We start from the raw sequence: 25775 nt of genomic DNA on the forward strand, positions 1-25775 counted from the left end.
TCTCAAGGTTAACGTGACTCCTGAACTGAGAAGGGAGTTATCCCATGGCTGCTGAAGCAAGGCAGGTTCTTGGTTATTTAGTGCCAAGGAAAATGCAGAGCACAGTCTGGTATTTGCCATGTTCTGATCCTTCCTGTGTGCACCTGTGCCAGCAGCTGAAACCAAACCAGGATCCCAACTGGCCTCTGCTGTGTTCAAAAGCTTCTGAAGAACATCCACAGTCTTCTTTTGTTGTGATTTGGTGACCTTCTGCTTCTGGCTGTGCAGACTGGGGGTTTCTGTGTGGCTTGTGTATGACTTCATTTGAAAGCAGAACTGAGGTTATTTTGGCCTTTCACCTAAAGTGGTATAAACACTGAACCCACTGCAAAATGCTGGGATGGCTGAGTTCTTGTGGTTCATTTTTTCAGTTTTGATCTTCTTGTTTGTATGAGTAGGGCAGAAATAATAATACTGTGTACAAAATCCTACATCTGGTGCACTGGCTGTGAAGGGTGTAAGCTCCTAGAGTGCTGTGTCAGAGTGTGCAGCCCACACAGACACCAAGGGACACGTTGGTTCAGAGTGTAAACTTGCTGAGCTTGGTTAAGCCCCATTTTCCTGGTCTGAACAGAGCTGCACTGGGACTTGCTGTCATCATGAGCTGCTGTATTGAGCCCTGAATCCTGACTGCTGCACTGTCCCTCAGCACCAGACTCTTCAGAGGAGTCCTGCAGTACATGGGCACTTTGCACACAGAATTACATTAAAAAACCCCAAACAGAGCCCTGGACAGACATTTTCTAAACTGCTTAGAGAAAATACCAGTTTAGTCTTAATTGCCATAATAACTGTGATATAAATGTCAAATCTTTTATGTTTGTGTTTGATTTTCAGCTCAGCAGATTTCTTTTATTGATCTTTTTCTGTTTTGTAGAAGCCACTCTTCGCCCAGAACCAACAGAGTTTACAACTTCTGCTCCAAATACCACCAAGGCCACATCCTTTCCCACTGCAGTGCTAAACAGTACTTTGTCACCCACAACTCTGCAGACAATATTTCCTATAAGCTCCTCTGACAACAGCACCTCTGCTTTCGCAGACGTTTCGTGGACTCAGTTTAACATCATCATTTTGACAGTGATCATCATTGTTGTGGTCCTGCTAATGGGCTTTGTGGGTGCTGTCTACATGTACCGTGAGTATCAGAACAGAAAACTGAATGCTCCCTTTTGGACCATTGAGCTCAAGGAGGACAACATCAGTTTCAGCAGCTACCACGACAGCATTCCCAACGCTGACGTGTCGGGGCTGCTGGAGGATGATGGCAATGAGGTGGCTCCCAATGGACAGCTCACGCTGACAACTCCCATGCATAATTATAAAGCTTAGAAGTCATCCAGCTGTTCCAAAGTTTGCTTCTCAAAAAGTTCCAGGGCTCGTGGAAGGGGTGTCAGGATCCGTGCCAAGGCTCCGCGCAGAGGAATTTGCTCTTCAGATACTCTGGTGCCAGGTGTGCTGTAGCTTGCAGGGGAACAGAAGACAGTGTAGCACATCTGAATTTCAGGTAGTGTGGTGAAATGCATTCAGTGTCCTGTTCTCCATAAAGATCCATAGAATTCACTGTTGTTTTAAACTGGATTTTGATGAATTGAAACACGTTTTTATGAAGAGGTGGTGGGGTGGAGAGAGCAGAACCCCATGAGGAGTCAGAAGCTACTTGGTTTCCAGCCAACCCAACACTTGTGTCTTCATCCTTTAGTTTGAGAAGTAGCTCATGAATTAACAGTGGAATTTCAGGAAACAGATCTTTGCAAAGGCATCATCTTTGTTCCTGACAGGAACTTATTTGAAAAGGAGAACAAAAAAAAAGGGAAGTAATTGTTCACTATACTACCAAAAGGCAAGTAGGAGGAGTGAGTTGCACACTTAAAAAAGTTACCATTATGTTCCCACTAAGCAAGGAAATGGGAAAAAAATCTAAAGAACATTTGAGTTAGGGAAGAGACTAAGCTTTTCCCTTTCTGAGTATTTATACAGGGTGATGATGCTATTAAGACATAGCAATCCATTTTTTTCTAGAAGGAGTTAATGAACTTGTATAGTTTCTGTGCAAGGGAAGACGACAAGACATCTCAGGGTTGCCATGTAAAAATAAAAGCCAGGCTTAATACCCTACCCTGATAGAAATTGTGTGTTCTGTATATAAAATGTAATATAACTTCTTGGAATTGTATTTGTAATTATTTGTAAAAAAGACAAGCAACCAACTGACCAACCAAAAAAATCCCCTACAACAAAACCATAAAAACCCCTCCCCAACCTCCCCCACCCCCAGGTCATGTTTTACCCTATAGGTTTTAATTGTACAGCGGTTAGTGGTGTTGTTTAAAAAAGAAAAACACATGAGGATTGTTTAAAATACTGTAAATGAGATGGCAATATTGTTGGAGCTGGGCCTCTGGCAAACACCAACTGCTTAAAGCTTTTATTCCACTGTCATTGAATAACTTCTTTTTTAGAGAAAATGTGAGTGTTCCCTACTTGTGTCTGTCAAATTTTGCCATTCCTTCAAATAGAGAGTGAATACCAGTGTTGCCATGACTAGGGCTGAGTAGGTGTCCAAAAATTGGATTCACTAATGTATTCCTTGCTTTTAAGTGTCTATACAAAATGCAAATACACTGTCACAAACACACTGAGAGCCTGGGCTCAGTGGCTGAGGTTCTCCCAAGTGGGTGCTCGTGGTATGGAGGGATCCCACTGCCATCCCTGCTGAGCTGATGCAGCAGGGGGACGTGCTGGAGGGCTGAGCTCAGCCCCCTGACCTCCTGAGGGCCAGAAGCAAAGGGCTGCTGGGTTTGGGTGGAAACAGCTTTGGGATGAAGAGCTCGCAGGACCCGATCTGCGCTTCGAGGCTCAGAAGGTAAAAGGGAACAGATATTTGCAGAATTTATAGTGCAGGGTGGTGGTGGGGAATCAGCTGTCCAGAAAACCCTACAGGGAGCAGGTCTTACAGATCCCCTGGTTTTGGTGGGAGGCTGGTGGGCTGTTAGCAGAGAGAACAACTGACAGGCAGCACTGCACAGGGGTCACACCAGGGAGCTCCTGGGTTGGTACCTGCCCCAGGGCTGTGCTCCCTGTGCCACCTGTCACACCCCTGGAAATCAAACTACTGCAAGAAACAGGGCAAGAAACAATTATTTCCCTTCACTCTTGCCCAGCCTCAGAGCTGCAGATGTGTGTGCTGTGTGTGGTGGGGCAAAGGTGATACAGGAGCTGGTGGGTGCATCCTCTGAGCCAGGAAAAAGTGAATATTTCGCCAGATGAGAAATGGTAGAGAGAACAGATCAGTTATTTATTTGGTTTTTGGTGTTGTGAGGAGGTTTCTCTTATCTTTGGAAACTTGGGAGAGTGGGGGATGTAGGTGATTCAAACACATGCTCAAAGATGCCATTTCTGCCTCAAAAACTTGCTGTCTGATTTAAAGATGAGGCATGGCAAGTCAGAATGAAAATCGTTGAGGATGACCAAGGGAAATGGTGAGGGCAGAATGTGGAATTGCATATAGACCCAAACTGATGGAAAAAAGCTGATGGAAAAGCTCCCATTGCCTGTGGTGGGCCTGGGTGAGGTCCCATACTTCAGGTGATAAAACTGGCTCATGTCATTCAGAGCAATGTTACTTTTAGTTATAAAACGGGGGAGGACTGGAGGAGAAAATCTGGATATTGCTAATCCTTGAGTTACTCACCAGACTTTTAAAGAGCAGGGTGGTGACAAAACAGAAAATTTCCTAGAAGTTGTAATTATTCAGAGGTGCTAATCTAGGGATACACTTGCACTTGGTCACTTCATGGGGTAGAGGAGGGTAATTTAGGAAGTGTTGGCTTCTGGGGCTGATGCAAGCAAATTGAAGGACTGTTGTTCACTTTAATGTTTCTAAAATAATTTAGCAGATTTTTTCATCTCTGCCACGAAACACCTCTTCCTTAAATTTTGCTGTGACTGTGGGCTGCTTTGTAACAGTAACAGGCTTGGATTTTGTAGAAAATTCACTGTAGAAATAGGGACCATCTGCTCAAGCAGAGCGTGGGCTCAGGTGCTGAGCCCTCCTCGTCCCTGCCTGCCACAGCACAGGGGTGTTGGTACCTGGGCTGCTTCTGACCTCCAGAGAAATGCAGAGGCTGTGTGCTTGGGAAGAGGAGAGAGGGTGCCCTGCAGGTGGGACAGCTGCTGTCTGGATTGCACAGCTGGATGAAGGGATGGAGACAGCCTGGAACACGTGATGGGAAGCTTGGTTGGGCAGGGGGCACCTGGCTGCCCAGATTTGGATGGCACAGGATGTTCCTGAACAGGGAACACAGTGGGGATGTGGCACTGGCACTGTGCCTATCAAATGGCAGAATGACTCAACAGGGACACAGCAGCCACCTCCTGCCACCCAGGCCTTGGCACACAGGAGCAACAGCAATAAAAGGAGATCAATGCCTCAGCAGGGAAAGAATAAACAGCTTGATGTTTGACTTTGGTGCTGTGAGATCAGCTTGTCTGTGCTCTTATCAGTTCCCTGGCACCACAGGAGGGGAGGAAGCAGCTGAGCTGGTTGTGTCTCCAGTCCCATTGGGTTGGGTTGTATGTGGAGGGGTAGCAGAGCTCAGACACTTGTGCCAGGGTACAGCACCACGGTGTGTGCCATTGCTTGTCAGAGGCTTCCCAGGAGCTGAGGTTTGTCCTGAGGTTGGGGGAAGGGCAGCTAAAGCAGAAGTGGAGTCTCAGGGCTGTTTTGAGGCCAGGGCAGGGCATCTTGGTGACCTGTGGGGCTGAGGTGGCAATCCAGGTACAAGGTACACGTGGTGCTCCTGATGGGCACCTGCAGCACTGGTGCCTGGGAATGCTGCCCAGCCAGTGCTGGGCTGTCACAGAGCAGGGCACTGCTGGCATGGGACAGCACTGCAGAGCAGAGAGGAGGTGTGACAGGGCTGGGGGATGTGGAAAGCAGCTGCAGGCACGATCCTGGGCAGTGTGAGGGCACAGCTGCAGCTGGGCAGTGAAGGCAGTGGGACAGCATGAGCAGGGAAGGCACAGAGCTGGGCTGGGGCAGCCTGCAGGGCTCTCAGCTCAGGGAGCACTCGAGAGCAGAATGCAACAGATATGCAGAATAGTGGTTGGGCTAATGAGGAGAGATGATCTCAGATCTCGTGGACCACTGTAGCTGGAAATAGCTACGAGGAGCACTAGCCCTGGGGAGCTGTCAGGAGATGTCAGCCACTGGAATGATAATTCCCTTGGACCAGGCTGAGCAAACTTAGCAAGCATTTCAGAGAGAGGAGGGGACATACCCAGCATCCTTCAGGTATCCTGGGCCAGTTAACCACTGCTGCACAGCATCATCCTCTGCAATGTCACAGGCAATGTAAATGTGGCAGAAAGTTTGCACAGTCTCCTTTAAATAAAGGATATAAAAATAGTTTTCTCTTTTAAGTGAAGTTTTAGAGTGAGCTCCCACAGGACTCTGCTCTTTATGTGTCAGAGGAATGGATTAAAATAAGAAAAATGTGGGCCTTAAAAGTTGAAGTTGTTCTTGCTCCCATCTGAAACCCATCAGTCTCACTCTGCATCCAAATACGGTGTCTCCCAAGCATATGCCATGCTTACAAATGCATTTCTAAAAAGAAAAAAAAAAAAAGTGTATGATTTGAATATATGTCAGAATTTATACAGAAGAATGTTATTTAAAATGAATAAAAATAAATGTATATAGTTTGTATCTATGCCACTTGGATATTTGCATTTGTGTTTCTGTTCATTGAATTTCAGCAAGAGTCTTCCCAGTGACAGAAAGGATTGAATCCAATCTCATTCCAGTAATAACATTTGTTCCAAGAGAATTATTCCTTCATTATGCCCCTGTATGTAAGATGAGAACCAAGGCACAAAAATGTTTTCTATCATAGATATTCATAAGCACGGTTGACATTCTGTGTCGGAAAATCCAGCTAAAAAATGAGCCCTCTGATCTCTTGTGTGTGCTCTGAACCATCCCAGCCCTCAGCTATGATTGGGAGCTCCACAGGCACTGGCTGTTTTCCCACTGTTTTCTGTATCATTCACATGGACACATTTTGTTAGAGATGTGAATCACTAACAATGGAACCCTCAGAGCAAAGCTGGAAATGGGATGTGGATATTGTATCAGGTTTTTCTTCATGACCACAGATGTCTTTCAAAGACCATTTTTGTTATAGATATGCTGAAATCCACATCTGTAGCATCAGTTCTGGGAGTGATTGCAGAGAGGTCTGTGGGAAACTTGCATTTCCTTCTCACTTGGCAGAGTTAGGAAATTGATTTTTGTTTTGCAAACACAATTGCTAAAGGCTGTTTTTTGGTGAAAGCTGTGTCTGACTTTTCAGCCCTAATTAAGCAAAGAACTTGGAGAGGTAAGGTTTCATACAGTGAGTGAACACGTGGTTTTAAGTGTTCATTCAGATGTTTGGCTGAGCCAGAGCTGTGTGAGGGACACACTGGTGAAATTCAAGCAGTTTATTGAGACCTGATTTGCATTAGCAGAGCAGTTGGATTGTGCATGACTTAACAGATGAAGAACCTTGCTGTGAACTGTGTGAGGAGGAGGCAGAGCTGAGTGTGAAGCAGGTCCCCAGAGCAGGGAGAGAAGAGGAGGGTGGGGGGGACCCGTGTTCAGCTGATGGTGACATCTGCCCCCAGCCCAGCGAGCAGCTGGCCCCATCCTGCTCAGCCCTACCACTGCATTCACCACAAATCCTCTCCCAGAGTCTCTTTAGGATTCTTTGCCTGAGGTGGGAGGGATCTCAGGCTGCCTGGAGAAGAAGGAAAGTTCCAACACGGCTTCCTGGCCTGAGGGTTTAGTGTAATCTCCCCAAACGTGCCACTAATGAATTTAAGGTTAAACAACATTAAGCAGATTATCCAATGGTGGGTTGTTAACTGCTTCTGAACAACACATTTCCCAGTCCTTTCTGCCCCTTGCAGCTTCCTGGTGCTACTGCAGCTTGTAAAACATGGGGCAGTGCAGTAAAATTTCCCAGGGAAATTCTCCACCCTGGCTGTGTGCATACATAGAATCATAGGACACAGAATGGTTTGGGTTGGAAAGCACCTGAAAGACCATCTCGTTTCACATCCTACCACGGGCAGGGATTTTTCACTAGACCAGGCTGCTCCAAGCCAGCGTGGCCCTGAACACTTCCAGGGCAGACAGGCAGGGATGTATCCTCTATATCCCTGTGTCCATCAGACAGCCACTTCAGGAAGTAATAAACTTGACAAGGAGGGCCCTGCTGATTTCCTTTTGAAAGGAAACTGTGTTGGACACAGGCTGTGACTCTGCAGACTCATGTGCTGTGTGTGCAGAGTGATTTACTCTGCACTTGTGGCTGATGGATGCTGATTTAAAGACCTACATCAAATATGTAACACCTCGCTGAGACCTCAAACAAGAGCAAATTGGTATTATCCTTGCAAGTGAGTGGGCTTATTCATTTTATGAAGATCTGCTCTGTAATTGAGGAAAACTCACATTTCAGCCTGGCTGATCAAAACCTGGTGCCATATGGCAGACCTGATTTTCTGAACTTAATTTCAGCTTGGCAAAAGGATTTCAGTCACATAAGGTGACCAGTGTCTCTTGAGGTCTCTCATGGGGGAGTTGCAGGAACTGAACATCCCTTGGGGTCATCAGACCCCAAATGCAAAGCATGAGACATGTCCAGTTGGACAGGAGATGGGCTTAAGGGCTTAGTTGTGCTAAATAGTGCCTGTCACTTCCTGGCAATGTGGGGCTCTGCTGCAGCTCCATCGTGCATTTGTACCATAAAGCTGAAAGAATTAAGCAGGGATGGGAAGCCCACCACAACCACACACATCCTGAGCTGCTCCAACCAGTCTGGGGCATTTGACAGGTGAGTGTCAATCTAAACAGAGAGCTGGAGCAGGTACATGGAGGAAATGGAGTTCACAGGCCACCAGGGAATAATAAATTCACAGAACTGGGAATAATTGAGAATTCATGGCCTGTGGTCAGCCCTTATCCGTGGCCTAATTCTTGACCAGGTAAGAGTCACCTCGAGACAGCCTAGAGCAAAGTGTGTGAAACCTGACCTGAGTTGGTACCAAAGGGGAAACCAAATCCAAAAGAGGAAACCAAATCTAATGCCCAGGGTCACTCCCAAGTGAGTGTCCTGCTGGGATGGAGCTTCCTTGTGTTACAGCTCTGCACAGCTCCTGACAGGAGGGACAGTGGGGCTTGGGCTCTGCTCCCAGGAAACAAGGAAAGGAACAGGGAACAGCCTCAAGCTGCACCAGTGGGGGTCAGGGTGGACACCAGGAGAAATTTCTTCACAAAATGGGTGATTAGACATTAGGAATTGGCTGTCCTGGAGGTGACAGAGTCACTGTCCTTGGAGGTGCCCAAGGAACGACTGGACATGGGTCAAAGGTTGGATTTTGTATCTCAGAGGTGTTTTCCAGCCTAAATAATTCAGTGACTGTGATGATGTCAGTATTGCAAGGAGGTATTTCAATGCTGCTCTCGGGCTCTAAATGAATTAAAGGAAGGCAAGGACGCACAGCACGGTGTGCAGCTCCACCTGAGGGGCCACAACAGCAGCATTTAACCCGCTTCAGCTTTTCCCGCTGTGGACCATTTGAAATGTCCAATGCTGTTGCATTTTGTCCCACAAAAAGCGGAAGAGCCGACACGCTTACAGCTTTGCTCTACAAAAAAACCCTCCCGGATTCATTCAAAAACATCCCGGATTCATTCAAAACCCGCCTGCGCGGAGGTGACACCAGCTGCCTTCAGCCCTGCCCGTTACGAGCAGTGACCAGAATGTGAAACTAACGCGTTTATTTCTTCTGCCGAGCCCAATGACGGCTCTGCTCGGCGGGGCACACGGGGAACATCACCTCCAGCGGCTCTGCCAGGCTCGGCAGGAGCCGGGGCCTTCAAAAGCCTCTTCCAAAAGGGCATAGGTGTGGAGCAGGGCCCGGGGAGCGGCGGGGATCACCGCGTCCCCTCAGGCGGTCAGCGTCGCACTGCTTCCCTCAGTCGAGATGGCGCCGGCCGGTACCGGCCCCGCTCTGCCCTCAGCCAACATGGCGCTGCCCGGCCGGCACCCGCCCCGCTCTGCCCTCAGCCAACATGGCGCTGCCCGGCCGGCACCCGCCCCGCTCTGCCCTCAGTCAACATGGCGCTGCTCGGCCATCTCGGCCCGCTGCCCTCATCAAACAGGGCGGCTCCCATTCACTTTGCACTGTGCCCGCCCCCTGCGCGCTTCGCGGCGGCTTCAGCGGCTTCAGCCCGCCCCACGCAAAGATGGCGGAAGCGGTTGCGGGCGTTTGAATTCCAGGGAAGCCGCCAAATCCGCGCACAAAGGCGGCGGGAGCGGCGGGAGCCGCGCGGCCGATCCATGGATTCGCTGCCGGGGGAGGACCCGACGCTGCCGCTGGCGTTGGAGGGCAGGTACGGGGCAGCTGCGGGCCGGGGATGCGCTCAGGCAGCGCGGGTGCGTGTGCGGGGCCGGGCCCGTGGACGAGCCCCGGGTGCTGTGCCCTCAGCGCTCTCCTCCTCCTCCTTCCCCAGCGTCAGCGAGCTCCAGCTGCCGGACACCTCCCGCGGGGACCCCCGGCCCGGCCCGCCCGCCGGACAAGGTACGGCTGCATCCCCCGCACATCCCTGCCCGGTTCGGTGCCTCGCGCCGCTCTCCAAACCCGCGGAAAAAAACCTCAAACTTGCGACATAAATGCAAAAATAAGGGCTTTTAAGTGATGCGCTTTTTAAGGAGGTTTAGGAGTTTTTAAGACCGCGGAGAGCCAGCTGCTGCTGCCGTGACTGCAGAGTGCTCGCTGCCTGTGGTCATTAGGGCTCTCAGCCTTACATAAGGTGATCAGCGCTTTTATTTTAAAATACTCGGGACATCCAGCGCTGCCTGCTCGCATTCTGCTCGGGGTTAGGGGAGTTGCACGCTGTGCGTCACCAGTTGCTGCTCTGAGGATTTACTCTTGACAGCATAGCCTGATTCCAGTGTACATCGTAATTTAAATGGGCGATGGAGTTCGGGAGTTTGGGATCACTTACTGTGATCCGAGAGGAATGTAGATGCTAACATGTAAACAGGGGGCCTAGCAGTGCCTCTCTCACTTCCCAAAATATTTTGTTATGTTTAGATTAGTGTAGACTTTTGCCAAATTGAAACCGTGCTTAGATTCTGCTGTCTGAACTTGTTTGCTGTCTGAACTTGTTTGCTCTGTCTAGTGGTACCAGATGTGGCAGAAGACACAGTCTCACCAACTCGAGCTCGGACCATGAAGGACTATGAAAATGTAAGCAGAACTTGGTGACAGATTTATTGCCAACATATTTCCAGCGTGCTGGCTGAAGTGCTGGCTCTTAGTTTGTGTCATTGACACGCATCCTTTGGAGGTGTGACCAGGTGAATGTCCCTGTCCATGCTTTGAGCCTCCGTTTCTTAGGTGTTGCTTTCAAAAACCAAGGCAGGAATTTGTTGTTCAGAGCAGCCGACTACAAAATTGGCACCCTCTGCTCAAGAGTTCCTGCAGTGCACCAGAAACATCAGAACTTGGTTTGCACATCTGCTGTTGATTTATTTCAGGGAAGCATCAAGTTTATTTTCATTTAGGCTAGTGTGGGATTTGGCTTTTTAATTCATTGACTGCAGTATAATGCTTTTTTACTGTATAGTATGAGTGTGCTTGGAGTGCTTGTGTTGAGAAGTCTAGTGTCATTGTGACAACTCTGTAGATAAAAGTATTTTGGCACTTAATAGAATATAAAGGAAAACATTAGATTTTAAAAATATGTTAACTGTATTATTTTAAATTGAATAAGGCAGTTGTTTCTGTCTGCTGAATTATGATTTGATTGGGGTGTGTTGCAGGGCAACTTCCCCATTAAGGACTAGAGTGAAAAACTTTTAAAATGTTTGTTGTTGTGTGCAGAGTCTGTAGACCAGAAGGCAACATCTGAAATCTCTGAGATGATTGCTGTAGATAAAGGCTGTGGCTGCTGCCTTTGGGCTGTGCCAAGTCTGCAGTTTCAGTCCAGGGCTGCTGTTACCTTTTGTGGCAATGCTGTGTTTGAAATGAATGTTTCTTACAAACTCTTTCAGTTTCTTTTTGCCTTATATACCCCCTGAGGAGAAAGCTCTGCTCTTTGCTCAGAATTTAAAGGTTGTTTTGGAAAGCCTTTGGTGAAGGATTTTTTTTGCAGTTTGTATCTGTTTTCCTTTCTCTCCTTTCTGTGTGTTGGCTGGGATAAAGAGACATTGGCACACCTCACAGTAAAAGATTTTAAGCACAGACCAGTGTCAAAGACCTCAGTCCAGAATATACATTTTGCTAGTGGTTTACTATCTGCAGGGGTCCTGGGCACACAAAAAGAAGTTGAAGAAGGGAGGAAAAATTTGTTGCAGTTTGTACTGTGTGATGCAGAGCAGGGGCCTCCCTACAGGTCTGGCATCCACATTAAACTGAGCTGTAACACTTCCCTTGGGATGAGAACTTTTATGGATGCCAGCAGTGTAATGAAGCTCAAAGATCTGTTGACATGAAGGAAGAAGAATATATATTAAACACCATTAAACCTTTTTCTATAACTGTTATTCATACAGACTATAGGATGCAATGAAAAGAATGGGCTCTGGCCTCATAGCTCAGAGAGAGCAGGATGGCAATCATGACCCTTAAGTGGGCACAGAGGTGGATCCATGTAGGAAAGGTCCTTTAATGTTTATACCTGGAGTAGGTGCTGAGCTGGATAATGTTGGAAGTGCAGATTTTTGCATTATTTATGGTGTCCCACTTTGTTGCAATATAGGGGTAAAAACCATTCTTTTATAGAAAACACGATTACATGGGCACAATGAAAAGCATCTCTAAGAAGAGCCTTGTTATGGATAATGAGGTGTTCCTGAACAGAAAGGGTGATGGGTATCAAGTAAGGGTGCTGAATAATAATATTTGTGGGTTTATTTCTTGTCTCTCCAAACCTTAGAGTTTTGCTGTAAATCTAAAACAGCCTTCATAGTGGAAAACTGTTGTGCTGTGAAACCACAGCCACTGCTGACAGATCCCTTTTGAACAAAACTGGCTCCATGCAGACTTGGAAAGGAGCTAATCTGAGCTAGGATTTGCTGCCATGCTGTTTGTGCTGTGGAATATTCTCTGCTGTATGGATATCATTGTCTTGGTTTTCATTTCTTTTGTTTAAATGCAGAAACCAAAATACAGGAAGGATTTAAGACTAAGTCTTCAAATGTGTAAGTTCAGAGGGTTGCTATTAAAATCTTTTGGCAGTGTGAACTTTCTCAGATTTTACATGTTTTCTTTCATTAAGCAATAACTCTTAAATTGTCTGCCTGCTTTAACTTTCATCCAAGAAACTGAACATCAGAGATGACATTTGTTTCACTCCTTGGTTTAAGATTGCACAGTCTGTTTCATTTGCCTTTTGAAAATATTGCCCTTAAGCACTTTGGTTCATCTCTGCTGCCACTGAAATACATGTAACAAGAGTTGTAAAATGCTGAATTCTTTTGAAATTATTTTTTCCTTTTGACTCAGAAATATATTGAATGTATGGATACTAATTAGAAGTTCAGCTGGTACCACTTCAGAGTGTTTTTGTTACTTGGACTTTTTCTGAATGAGCAGGAAGTGCTGGGAGTGATTTGCAGGTTGCTTCAGGGTGTGGGAATGAGCCACAAAGTTTATGCAGGATTTTCAGTTGCTCAGATGATTTTCACTTCTGTGAATAATGACAAGGCAGCTTGCTGGGCAGGGATTATTAAACTGAAGAATTGTTTGCAGATGCAGTTTCTAAGTGCAGTTACAGAAAGTAATTTTGGGTTTCACAAGCCAAATATTTTGGAAATTGTATTGCTAATAATTTTTACAAATAGCACTACAGTGTTCTGAAAAAGCCTACATAAATATTTTATTAGTAGCTCTGTAACATATTAGATTTCCATTTGCTGAAAGCATCTGGCAGGAGACATGAGTCTTATTTGAATGAATGTTTTATGTTTAGTCTCTTAAAAAAATTTAGAGGGAGACTCCTTTCTTTAATGAAACCATCAACTAAGTTACTGCTTCTACAAGGAAGGTTAAAAGTGATAAGCAATTTTTCCCCAAAGAATTGCACTATGAATTATGGGATGGGATAAAGGTTTTATTGGTGTTCAACTGGGCTCATTGTGTGCTTGCAGCTTTTCCTGCAATGAATGAAGTTACCTGGCTCCTATAATGAAGCTGCCTTCCCAGGCTTTTGCTGAGGAAATATTTCTGTTTCAACATTGTATTTTGTTCAAGTTCTATCATTTAGAAGAATTACTTAGTGTTGTTGGATTAAAAAAAATCTCTCCTCAGTTCTTACTGTGTCAAGTCAGTGTTTTGATACTTTATGAAATATTTCAAAGGGCACAAGGTTGTGTCTTATATATTTAATTAACACATTTACAGCTGGACATGTGTGTGTGTCACCCACATGTATGTATGAGTTTAACTTTGTCAAGTGGGTGGAATTCTGGTATTTTTTTATTTTTTATTCCTTTTTCTCATTATCTTGCTTCTTTCACAGCAAATCACTGATCTGAAAAAAGAAAACTTCAACCTGAAACTTCGTATTTATTTTCTGGAGGAGCGAATGCAGCAGAAGTTTGATGGTCCCACTGAAGAAATCTACAAAATTGTAGGCATTTAGAATAATTTCCTGTAACTGTGTCTCTTTTTGAAGAGTTTGTCTTGTGGGACATTGCCTGTTTCACTTGACTTTTAAGTCTTTTCTTGTTATTGGAAGTTTTGATGTGATTATTTTATTCTGACCTTATCCTTTTCAGTAATAACTACATTAAAGTGACCTAAAGAGGTGCTTTGCTCAGGTGTCTTTTCCATAATGGGATGGAAACTTGAGTCTCTCTTGATTTATGTTGCAGTAGTTAAGATCATAAATTGATGTTTGGGTGGGTGACAGCTGCAGCTGAATATTGCTGCCTGATCTTCTCCACTGGTGATTTTTTTGTAATTGCTGATGTGTTGAAATGGTGTTTGTCACCTTCCTGGCCAAGGAGTTCTTTGTGCAATTACATCATGAGAGCTTTCCTCAGGCTATAACAAAGTAATTCTAAAATTACTAAAAACTTCTGTAGTTGATAAAATCAGGTTTTGAAAAGAAAATAAAATATAGCTTAAAGAAAAAAATATACCTGGAAACTCTAGAAATTCCCAAACTGGTCCCTGTTAGAGCAGTTAAATGTGTGTGCAGGGGTTTTGTATTGCTTGAGTGCAATGGTCCTTAATGCTATTGATATTTCTGGAAGGCTTGAACCTTGCAAAATATGTCTTTTAGCAGTTAAATATCTCTTCTTATCCCAGTGATGCTTTGTATTTGCTGGTCCAAGCAAAAAAGTAATCTACACACTGCCAATAACTTTTGGGATGGGTGATCTTCCAGTTCTTTCCAGACATTTTCCTTCTTTTGTCACAGAACATTGAGCTGAAAGTTGAGATAGAAAGTCTGAAGCGTGAACTGCAGGAGAGAGAGAAGCTGCTCATCAAGGCATAGTAAGCACCAGTTTATTTCTTGCATTATTTAGGATTTCTTTCTATGTGTTTTTTTCCTGATGCTTTAGGAATTGGAGGATCTAAAGGGCACTTATTTAGAAATGTCTGGTTCACAACTAATCCAGGCTGGCAGCTGTTGATTGCCCCTGGGCCTCAATTGCAATGGAATTTTCTTTGTTTTCCTGAGGACCAGATGAATTTTGTTTGATCTCTCCAGGTTGCTCAAAGGGTATTGCTGTGCTTTGAAGGAAACCTTGCACAAGGTCATGCTAGAAAGGAAAATTTAGGTGGCAGTCATGAACAACATCTGGTGTTGAGTAAGGAGACACTGCCTGTTCTTTTCTCATAAGGTTTTAACAAATACTGAAAAGGCAAATGATCTCAGCAGCTCCATGTGTTCAGTTTATTCCATTGCTGCTTCCTGTAGAAAACACAGGTGTGCTGGAGGCTTTATAGTGTATTTGGAAGTTTTACAAATATAAAATAAATATTTCACTTTTTTCATACATCTAAAATGCTTCTTTATCCACTGTGCCAAGGCTTGTATGTGGAACTCACAGACCCAAATTGCTGCATAGCCTGTAAATGCTTGTGTTTAACCTTAAAATGATAAGCAGGTACAGGGAAGGTGGAAGATGTTTGAGCATATTCCACCAGCCATGGCACCTGACATGTTTTCCACATTGCCATGCACTGGGATTTGTGTCTGTGTTCCTGTTTTTCAGTAAGGCAGTTGAAAGCTTGGCCCAGGGTGGTGATGCTGAAGTGCAGCGTGGGAAGGAGGCTCAGAAGAAGATGCAAGAGATGGAGGCAAAGCTGACTGGCAGAATAAACCTTCTGGAAGAGGTGAGTGGCCACAGCTGATGGAATGATAAGGAATCACTGCTGTCTTTGTACCTGAGATTTGATACTGTGCTCAGCTTGTATTTTCATAGTGTCTTTTTTCTTTCCTCACTGTCTGTGCTTGAGGCAGTTTATTCCTGTGTTTATTGTTGAGTTCTGGTTACTTTGCAGGGGAATTGTAGTGTAAAGGGAAGGGACCCACAAGGATGACTGAAGTCCATTTAAAGTGAGTTCCTTCAGGCAGGAGGAAAGGGGGATTTGCATGACCTCTTATTCATTTTAGTGGAACTGGGATTACTGAAAGCATTCTTTGTGCTGTTGAACTGGTTGAGAAGTTCTTAAATTGCTTCCTCTGTCCCAAATCAGGCAGTCAGGCTGGTGTTTTCCAGGTCTGATAGGTTGAAGAGCAGATTTTTTGATCTCATGGAGATCATGTATTTTCTGTAGCCCAAAGATAGTGTTGGCCTCTCACATTAATTTTATTCTTCTTATGAATTCTAACACTGCAGTGTGGTTTTAGTCACAGGTTTACACAGCAGCATGTAATTATATAGATCCAGGGAGTGCTAACAAAGATTAATTTCCTTCAGAGTGCTTGATTGACAGGTGAATGTTGGCAAAACAGCTTTTCAGAGAGGGGTTGAGTGGGCAAGTTCAGTGGTGAAGGAGATTTTCCTCTCCCTCCCCCATAGAGATGCTTTTTAGTTTAGATTTGAGGGCAGGGGGGAATGGCTTATTAGGCTACAAGGAGACTTTTATTTCATAGGAAACTAAATTGGGTGAGCACAGCAGGGAAACTTGCAATGTAAAAATGAAATCTGAATCAAATGTGATTTGGTATATGCAAAGTTGTTTTGTGTGTCTTTTTTTTTTTTTTTTTTTTTTTTGGGGCTCTCCATCTCTGAGTTGGGTCACCCAGAGGAAGTTGACTGAAATCTCTGGCTGTTATCTCCACTTCTTTTGCTGTTCAAGAGAAAAATGTGTGGTTCATACTTTATCAATTCCTGCATAATATTATAAATGATGTTGGAAAGAGTTCCAATTAGCTACAGTGAGCTTGGGAATATTAATTTTATTGAACTAAAAAGCTCTTCTTTAACCTCTTTAATTTAAATATAGCTATTTATTATGATAGTGAGAGGACAGTGGGACAAAACCATGTTATAATTGCTAAATCTAAACCATAACATAGGGACACTTTTGTTTCCAGTTCTGCTATCAGTTAGAGTTTTTTTGATTTCTTTGAAACAAATTTCCCTTTTTTCTGTACCACAGAAAGTGGATTAATCTTGAAAATGCAGACACAGAGTTCAGAAGCATTTACAAAGAGCTTGAAATACTTGGTAAAAGTTCCCAAATTTAACATCCTGACATATGTTGGGTAGAAGAAATTTCATGTATGTGAAAAAAATTCATGAGCATTTAGTTCTTAGAGGCATCAGGATTGTGTGTTTTAATTTTCAGAATCTTAAAGCTGCCCAAGAAGAGGTGGAAAAAGCCCTTGCAATGACAGAGAAGGAGAAAGCCCTGAGAATTGCTGCTGAGCAGAAACTTGCTTCAATTATGAATGCCCCTGCCAAGGATGTGGACAAGGTTACAGAGGCTGAGAAAGACAGGTCAGAACTGTTGCCAGCAATGTTTCTACCTGCTGGAATTCTTTATTATTAAAGTGTGAAGAGTCAGCACAGGTTTGGGTTTGATGAGTTTGGTCCTACCCTTGGGTACAGGAGAGTTGCTGGCCATCCATGGATTGAAGGGCAGCACTGCAAGCAAGTGCTTTGTGGAGTAAAGTCATTAAAAATTCTCTGAAAGCCTAACAGGGTCAGGATCTGTGAAACATAAGATCATGGGTCAGGCTGGGAAATTGAATGGGAAGAGAAACACTGCTAGAAATACTTCTACAATCCAGGTTACAAAGTATGAGGAGTCAGGAGTGGCATCCTATTCTGCAAAGTTTTCATTGTAACACTCAGGTCTGTCAGGAAACATTTTTATTGTTCTTGGAATACTGGAAGTGTGAAAATGTGTATTGACAAAAGACAGCAGCACTGACCTGACTTGTATTTTTTTTTTTTTAATTTTTATTTATGTGAAATGAGAACCACTTAGATACAAATTTAGATGAAACTGAGTACTTGAGAGACACTTGCTGAAGGCACATAAGAATGTGGTGTGTGGGTTAAGAAAGGAAATAGATTAATAAGCTTTTTGTGTGTGCTGTAAAAGACAATGTAAGTAAAATATTGAAACTTAACTGTTGATATTTGAAATGGTATTGGAGGAAAATAAGAATGAGCACTTTGCAGATAGCTCAACCCTGTTTTCTTATTAAATTTACAGCACTTTTTGAAGTTTTCCAGGGTTATGAAAGTCCTTCCTTAAGTTCCACAAGTATTGTCTTGAGTCTTCACTTAGGAGAGTTGTCTGCAAGATTTACTGCAATGGCTGGAGAATTGGTGATAGATGGTGCAAGATTAATACTTAAAATCTTGTAATTTTAGACTTATAGAGCAACTGAATCTGTCCCTGAAAAGTAAAGAAGCTCTAATTCAACACCTTGAAAAGGAAAAGTCTCAGAGTGGATCTTCTGATGGGAACTTGCCAGCAGAAAAAATCAGAGAACTTACCATTGCTTTGAGGCTTGAAAAGGATAGTGAGCTAGAGGTGAGGAAAGTGCCTGATGAATTATATGTTATAAATCTCATGGGGGGGTAGGATTTTCAAGGTTTTGTGCATGACACTATGTAAGTGACATCATCCAATTTTTTAAAATATTATTTCCTCCTCCATTTTCCAGTTCCTTACCATTCATGGGTTATGCTGTGGCTTAGTGGGCAATATTATTCCTTATTTATCCATTCCCTCAGTGAGAGGTTGTGCTTCCCACTGACTTGATGTCTTTGGAACAGAGACAGTGCAATTGCTTTACAGAAGTATATATTAGAGAAATCCTAGATGGTAATAGATCCCTCACTGGATGACATAACTGCTATAAAAGTTAAGAATGTGACTTGAGAATTCATTCTTGGGAAGTGTCTCTGCTGTTATGGTCTGAAAAAAAACCAGCTGTGCTAAGGGAGTTATAAAAGCATCTCATGAAATAAAGTGTGAGTTTCCCCTTTAGCTTACAAAAGGTACAAGAATCAGTCTTTTATTTCACTTGGCTCCTAAATAGGAAGACAGAGATCCTGAAAGCTGGAAGGTAGAAACAGATCCTGAAGCTTGTTGTCTATTTTTTTTTTTCCCTATTGTTTTTTCAAAGACAAAATTAAAACTGGCAGAATTAAGAAAGTTAATTATGGAGGCTGTCAGGCATCTGAGAATTTTTCTTCCCCTTTGTTTTGGAACTTAATATTGCTCAGCTCAGTACATACAGACTTCTTTTGTCTGTGTCATGAATCTTTTATGATGGGATTGATTAGAGGTAGTAAAAGTTTTCAGTTCTGGGTGGTCTTGCAATTAAATCAGTCTGTGCCAGGAAAAACCCCCCTGGTTTCACAGGGGTATTTGTGTGTCAAGGTGAAAACAGCATCATCTTTAATGAATTTACAGGAGGGGGACAGAGTGCATATGATCATTTGGGTGCAGTATTGGAGAAGAAAATCAGGTGAATTTGCACAACTCTGGTTTTATATCTGATTACTTTTTTAAAACAAATAATTCTGTAACCTCCCCAGGGGAAAGAGCTAATTAAAATCTCTCTTGATAAAAGCTGACAAAGATAAATGTCACAAAAATGCACCTCTAGCAACTCAGCAAGTGAAGTTGTTCTGTCTCATTTTTTGAGGGTTTTTGTTCTCTTTTCTTTTTTTTTTTCTTCTTAATTTGGACTGGCTTATTTCATGCCCAGGGTCTTTAAGCTCATTTTGCTTCAGTTTAATGCTTAATGAGAGTATTTGTGTTGAGAATGAGTTACAGTGACCATAACAACTGTTTTGTTCTTACAGGCTCTTAGAATAGAGCTTAAAAATGAGAGAAATTCCTTTGAAAAAAAAATTCAGGTAAGTTCTAGTTTTGCTCCTGTTTCCTTGACCCCTTTCAGTGTGTGTTGGGCTCCCTCTGTTATCTTTTATAGGTACAGGAGGCCTGGCTCCAAGGGAAGGAGAGCAGCTCCTCTGTTAAATTCTCTTTTATATGGGATGACAGGAAGACCCCTCCTGTTTTTGAGGCAATTTTCAGCCAAGCTGACAGACACACTCATGAAATATTGAAGCTGATGCTTGTAGCCTACCTCCTTATACAATATTCCAGGCACATCTTTAAGATGCTGCCTCTCATTTTGGGGACTGTATTTTGTGTTGGTAATCTGAGTAATAAAGCTCCAAGAACTGAGGGAATGTACTTATTAATGTGCAGTTACAGTATCTCTTAGTGGGAAGTTAATGCAACTTTCACATAATCTAATTTAGTCACTCCAAGAAGAGCTGCTAGAGAGAGAAAATGAGCTTGCTGTTGAAAAGAAGAATGGTTTGAAAAGGGATAAAACAATCCAAGGACTAACTGTTGCCATAAAAGCAAAGGAGAAGGAGGTAAGGGTGATTGTGATTTGCTGGATTGTTGAAGTACCACGGGAGGGTTGTTGTGTGTGGCAGCCTCTGATCTCACTGTAGGCATGAGGAGGCTTTGAGTGGGTCCCTGTCACTGCTGTCACCTCTCTGAGCAGTTCTGCTTGTCTGCAGTTTGAGCTCTTGGACTGGAGGAGAGAGGAGAAAGTCTCACTTAAGTATCTTTCTCCCTTAAGAACTTGAAAGAAAAATGTTCTCAGTTGCATACTGATTTTTATCAGCTCTGAGCACCACTTAGGAGATAGGAGGGGTGTTTTATGTTGTTGAGTAAGTGGAGCTGTCAAAGGCAGCTGAAATGAGAGAGGTCAGCATCAGCTGGGATTCAGCTTGTGTGGAAGAGTGGGAAATACTTCACTTGAGTGATAGGCAGTCTAGAGAGTGTATTAGAGTAAGAATTTCTTTTTATAAGATTGACTATGATGCATTTGGTGTTCTTGAAAGTGTTTTGTGTAATTGGATGAATGTTTAATGAGATGGGGTAGAAATTACTGTGTTGCCATCCCTTTGGAAATAACTCTTGTACACAGTATTCATTTTACTTTATTTAAAGAATGAGGAGCTGGGCTCTGAAATTGAAGAGTTAAATGCTTCGTTGGCTAAGGCAAGAGAGGCAACTCACAAGGCACATGTCCAAAAATTCAAGGTAAGAACAAGCAATTTGTGGGGATTTCCCTCATTCCTCCTCCTGCCTTCCCTGTAGTTCCACACAGCAGGCAGTGTTTGCTACCTTCAAAAGCAGAGGAATGGAAATTAATTTAAAATGTTGTGTTAACCTTATTTATTTTTCTTATGTTGAAAAAATTCCCAAATCAAATTATTTGAACAATAGAATGTTAAAATGTCACATAACTTACCATGTTTTTTGGGTGGTTTTTTTTTTTTGGTTTTTTTTTTTGGTTTTTTTTGTATCTAAACCAACTGAGAATGTTGAGAAAAATGTAATATCAGAATAAGTTAGAAATAAAGACACAAATTTCCAGGGAGCTGGGGTTATCTTGAGCTCTTTTTCCCCCAAAAGTATGGTGCCAGCACAGGCTTCCTATTAGCAGAGTTGAGCTGGGTGTGAGACACCTGCTTGGATTTATTTAAATAATAAATGTGAAGCCACTATTTATAAAATAGTGGAATGCTATTTGTGAAAATGTGATTCATTAATGCTTTTAGTGTGTGTGTGTGTGTGAAGGAGAAAAGGGACTTAATGATTTCTGAGACTCTGATTTTTTTAAAAGCTCCAAAGTGTGTGACTGCTCCCTCCTGTCCACAGAGTCCCCATTGCAGAGCAAATCCTCCTCCTCCTCAGTACTCTGCTCCTTAGCTCCAGCCCTGAGTAGAGGCAGTTCTCTGTGAGTAGCTGGTGTGCAGAGCCCTTGGTGCTGCTCCTGTCACCTCTGCTCTGGCTCCAGGCCACTTGTAGCAGTGTGTGCTGAGAACACACAGTGGGCTGTGCCAAGGAAGGGTGTGTTCCCAAAATGTGGCACTTGAGGATCTGGGTTGGTGATGAACAGGGTGCTGGTGCTGGGCTGGCAGCTGGACTCTGTCTTAAAGGCCTTTTCCAACCTTAATTCTGTGATTCTATAAAATACTCAGTAACTTACTGCCCCAGCCCAGGTTGAAACTGGTCTCTACTCCAGAAGTAGAGTTTGATGTAATTAAAACTTTGTGAATCAATGACACTGCCATGACCTTGTTTGCACTGATTCCTTTGCAGATCAGTCTTTCTCTCTTTCTTTGTGACCTCACACTTCCTTAGCCTGCACTGGATGCCAGGGGAAGTTTTGTTACATCACTAGAGGAGATTTCTAGTGTTACACTTTCCTTGTTTTGTCCCTTCACCGTTTCTTTGTGCCCAGTTCTCAAACACTGGGAAGAGGAGCAGATTTGTGGGATGCAATGGGAATAAAGACTCCCAGGCTCCACAAACCCCCCCTTGTGGAGCCTGAATGCTGCTTTGTGTTTCAGGGAGCTGCAGATTACCAGGCTCTGCTGATGGAGAAGGAGACCCTGCTGGCAGAGCTGCGCTCAGAGAACCTCTCCAAGGACGCTGAGAACCGCAGGCTGCAGAGGATAATTAAAGTCACTGGTCAAGAGCTGAGTGATCTCAATTTGGAAAGAGAGAAAATGGAGAAGGAGCTGGATGAGGCACAGCTGCAGAAAAGCAGAAGTGACAAAACCATTAATGTTAATATCGTGTTTTTGCTTTATTTCCTGTAGTCTAGAAATCAGTGCTTTAGCAGGTCCTTTTCTAACAAAATTAGGTTTGGAATTTAAATAACTTTTGGAAAGAAATGCCTGACACTGCCTAATGCTGTGTATGAAGATTGAGGTAAATTCTGGCACATAATCTGCACAGAATAATATTTTAAGTATAATTTTGATATACTCGTAGAAAAAAACCCATTAGCCTTTAAAAATGGAAAATGGTTACTGTTGATTCCAGTTTTTCTGATGGGAGAATCTGAACAGGCATGATGATGTATGTTTACATTTCTGCCATATTTTTCTTGTTGCATGTCTGTAGATTATCTTAAATTTCACTAATTAAACATTCTTCTAACTGTGACCTGGAGCCAAACCTCAGCCTGTTCTCTGCTCTCCTAGCAGGGTCACTGTAATGGCTGTATATTAAATAACTTCTGCTTGTGAAAGACCCAAAGCACAGGATTAATTGATCACAGTTTAACATAAAAGATGAGGTACTGTTCATTAATTCTGCTGCTTCATATTCTCTTGAGGGTTTTTACCTTGCTGTGGGCATTCAGATAAGCTCTCCTGCTCCCAGCACTCACAGCTGATGCAACAAAGTGAAATGATGAGGTTTCTCCTTTTCTTCATTTGAAAAAAGGATGCACCTTCTGCTGAGGCTTTGACACAAAACACTTCTCACCTGAATGCTTTGCCATGTGGATTTTCCTAAAGTCTTCTCACCATTGCTTCCACAAGGGCAGCATTTGCATAATGAGCAGAGTCCTGCTTGCATCCAGAGTCTGATCCTCCTCAGTTAGGGATTAGTCTCCTGCTATATTAAATTACATAAAAGATTTAATGAGCCTGTCTTTATTCACTAGATGTTTAGGTTCCATTATTAAATAAGGACCTTAATAAAGCAGGGAGACGTGGAAATTGCTGCTGCTGCACTATTCCTTAGAACCAGCAGAGGGGTCTCTTTACCTGCAAATAAATTAAATTCCTCTCCCCCTCCTAGTCCCAATTTAACACATTTTTGTTTGATTGTCAACTGTGGTTTGGCTGCCATCACAAAATCTCTATCTTTGGTGTGCTTTGAGATTTCTTCAGGGCCTTGAGGTTAAGGAGAGCGAGAACAGATCACTGCTGTCAGTAAAACAGCCACAAAGAACATTTATTGATTTGAAGTATTTTATATTTAACTGTCTTCTCTATTCAGATTTTTTTTTTTTCATCTTTCAGGGCATCTAGAATAGAAGTGTACAGGAAAGACAGGAAGAATAGGACTGGGTAGGGAGTTGCCAGGGGATTTGGAGTTAGTTGGATTACAGGAGCCCTGTTTGACTCCATTATGTCCAAGTTTTTCATGTAAATGATGAGCTCCTTGGGGAAAAGCATTCCTGCCAAAAGATGAGCAGTCTTATAAAAATTATATCCCTAACCTATTTCCTACTCCTTGCAGAACAGCTGCTTCAATTTCAGAGCTGCAAGTGCATTGGATAGAACCACATTGCCTGTGAAGTGTTGCCCATTAAGCAGTAGATATGTGGGAGTTAAACAATATGCTGTGAGATTTTGCTCTTTGACAAATAGGAAACTGCCTCGGTGATCTGCTGCAAACTTTTTATGACACAGCCTTAAAAACTCACTTCTATTTATGCTCCAAGATGCCTATTTATCAGTGTTTCTATTTTGTTAAAGTTAGGGAAGAAGTGTATGAACTGTAGAAAATGCCCTCAATATCTGTAATGAGCTGCTGCCCTAGCTCTTCACTCATTCACAGGAAATTTGCAGTGACTTTCCATATGCTGTAATTGGGGTAATGCTAATTTTTGCATGTGTTCATGAAAAAAAACCCCAAACACTCCAACAAACAACCTCCCTAAAATGTATTTCTTGGCCTGCTGTAAACTCAGTTTGTCTGGACATGAATTGGGCATTACTGTCCTGGAGGGGAAAAAAGTGAAACTAAATCAAATAAGACTGTTACACATGAGCTGATCATCCAGATCACAGACTTTGTCCAATATTAGGAGTTTCCTGGATTAATGAGTTTAGATGTTGAACCATGGTCCTGCCTTAGGGTGGACAACTTTAAAAGGTCTCTGAAAGAGCTTTTAAAAGCTCTTCTGTGCTTTCCAAAAGCTGTTATTAAGCATCACTATCAAGAGGCTGTTAAACATCACTTAAAGCTCTTTGGAACAAGAAACTTTGGACTTTTATTTTTACACACTATTGGTGAGGAATAAACAGCATCCTTGATGTTGTTCATGGCTATCATGTTACTGTGCCTGTAACAGGGATGTTACAGAGTGCTTCTTCCTGGAGAAGTTTGTTCAAATTTACATGATTACACACTTTTCATATCCATTCTCTCTCCAGGCCTAAATGTAGACAGTTGAAGTGTATTTACTAGATAATTCATATTTGATCAGTTGTTTGGGGAAATGCAGAATAACTCATTAGGCAGAATTTATTATTTAGTCTTCCTACCTGTAGTTTAGCCTGAGAGGAAGGTTTTGGAGCTTCACAACTTAATTATTCACCAAACTGGTTTTCATCTGACAAGGAGGGGGAGGCATCTGCTCCAGTCTTCTATATTACAGTGTTTCACGTTCATTTTTCTTAGTTCAGCTATCATTAATCATAGAAAAATCTCTTGGGGAAAAGGTTGGCAGAGAGAATTGCCAAGTTTATGCTCTGAGAGCTGTAGGTACTATATTACCCTTGCAAGTCAATGTATAGAAACCAATAGATTTTCTCCCAGACAATTTGAGTGGTCAATGAGTTCAAGCAACCTGCTACAGTGATGGATAGTTTGGTGTGTTACAGAATTCCAGCTCATGCAAAGAAGGTAATTTTCAGTCTCACCTCTAGCTTGCCTTGGGAAGGATTTAGGGAGTTCTGAGGGCAGAAATAGTAGAGGCAAAATTATGTACAAATTGCAAATCTCTCACAGGCTGTTTTACTTTTTCCACAATTGCATCTCTTGTCAGTCCAGCTCTTTCCATAAACTTGACCATTACAGTTTAGCATTTTTGAGGCAGAAACCTGGTTTCTGGAGGGCTGAGATGAGGTAGCAGGTGGAGTACAGTTGTTGCAGCAACATCTTTCTGACTCTGCATGTCTGTCATCTTCAAGCTGCTTATGGTTTTCATTAAGAGTCACAGTGTTGGTCACTTGGAGTTACAGGCCAGATAAAAAGTCCTCAGAAGTTTAATTACAGGTAGTGTGTCAGTTAAAGCTGCTCAGTAATCTGATAGTATAAAAATAACATTAAAAAAAGCCAAGGAGTGACCTTTGCAGCACAGGGAATGTGCTAACACTGCTGTTGATCCTCTGCTTCCAATTCCAGTGCTGTGTGGGAATAGGCTGAATGTGACCCACTTGAAGAACTCCATAACTTGGAGCCAAAAGCCTTTGCAATTATCAGAGCTTGCACTACTTCCCACTGCAGTTTGTATTTATAGGCAGCAGTTAGGGAAAAACAGGAACATATTGGAGAGTTTGGGTATCTAGACAAAACTTGGACCTGATTCTGCTGTTCTTCAGTTTTCTCAGTCAAGCAAGTAGTTCTGCTCC

At 43.0% G+C, this 25775-nt stretch overlaps 1 protein-coding gene across 1 annotated transcript in view; it reads left to right on the plus strand.

Annotated features, from left to right (window-relative positions):
* The first annotated feature begins 9194 nt into the window (after positions 1-9194).
* Positions 9195-25775, plus strand: part of CDK5RAP2 (CDK5 regulatory subunit associated protein 2) — a 68376-nt gene continuing 51795 nt past the window's right edge. The window contains exons 1-12 of the mRNA XM_079324323.1: positions 9195-9484; positions 9605-9672; positions 10277-10344; positions 13619-13729; positions 14525-14601; positions 15327-15447; positions 16909-17060; positions 17946-18108; positions 19392-19445; positions 19854-19973; positions 20560-20652; positions 21969-22187. Coding sequence (XP_079180449.1) covers positions 9210-9484; positions 9605-9672; positions 10277-10344; positions 13619-13729; positions 14525-14601; positions 15327-15447; positions 16909-17060; positions 17946-18108; positions 19392-19445; positions 19854-19973; positions 20560-20652; positions 21969-22187 — 1521 coding nt within the window. The 5' untranslated portion in view covers positions 9195-9209. The remainder of the gene's footprint in view (positions 9485-9604; positions 9673-10276; positions 10345-13618; positions 13730-14524; positions 14602-15326; positions 15448-16908; positions 17061-17945; positions 18109-19391; positions 19446-19853; positions 19974-20559; positions 20653-21968; positions 22188-25775) is intronic.

Source organism: Erithacus rubecula, assembly GCF_903797595.1.
Source record: "Erithacus rubecula genome assembly, chromosome: 21".
NCBI classification, from domain to species: Eukaryota; Metazoa; Chordata; class Aves; order Passeriformes; family Muscicapidae; genus Erithacus; species Erithacus rubecula.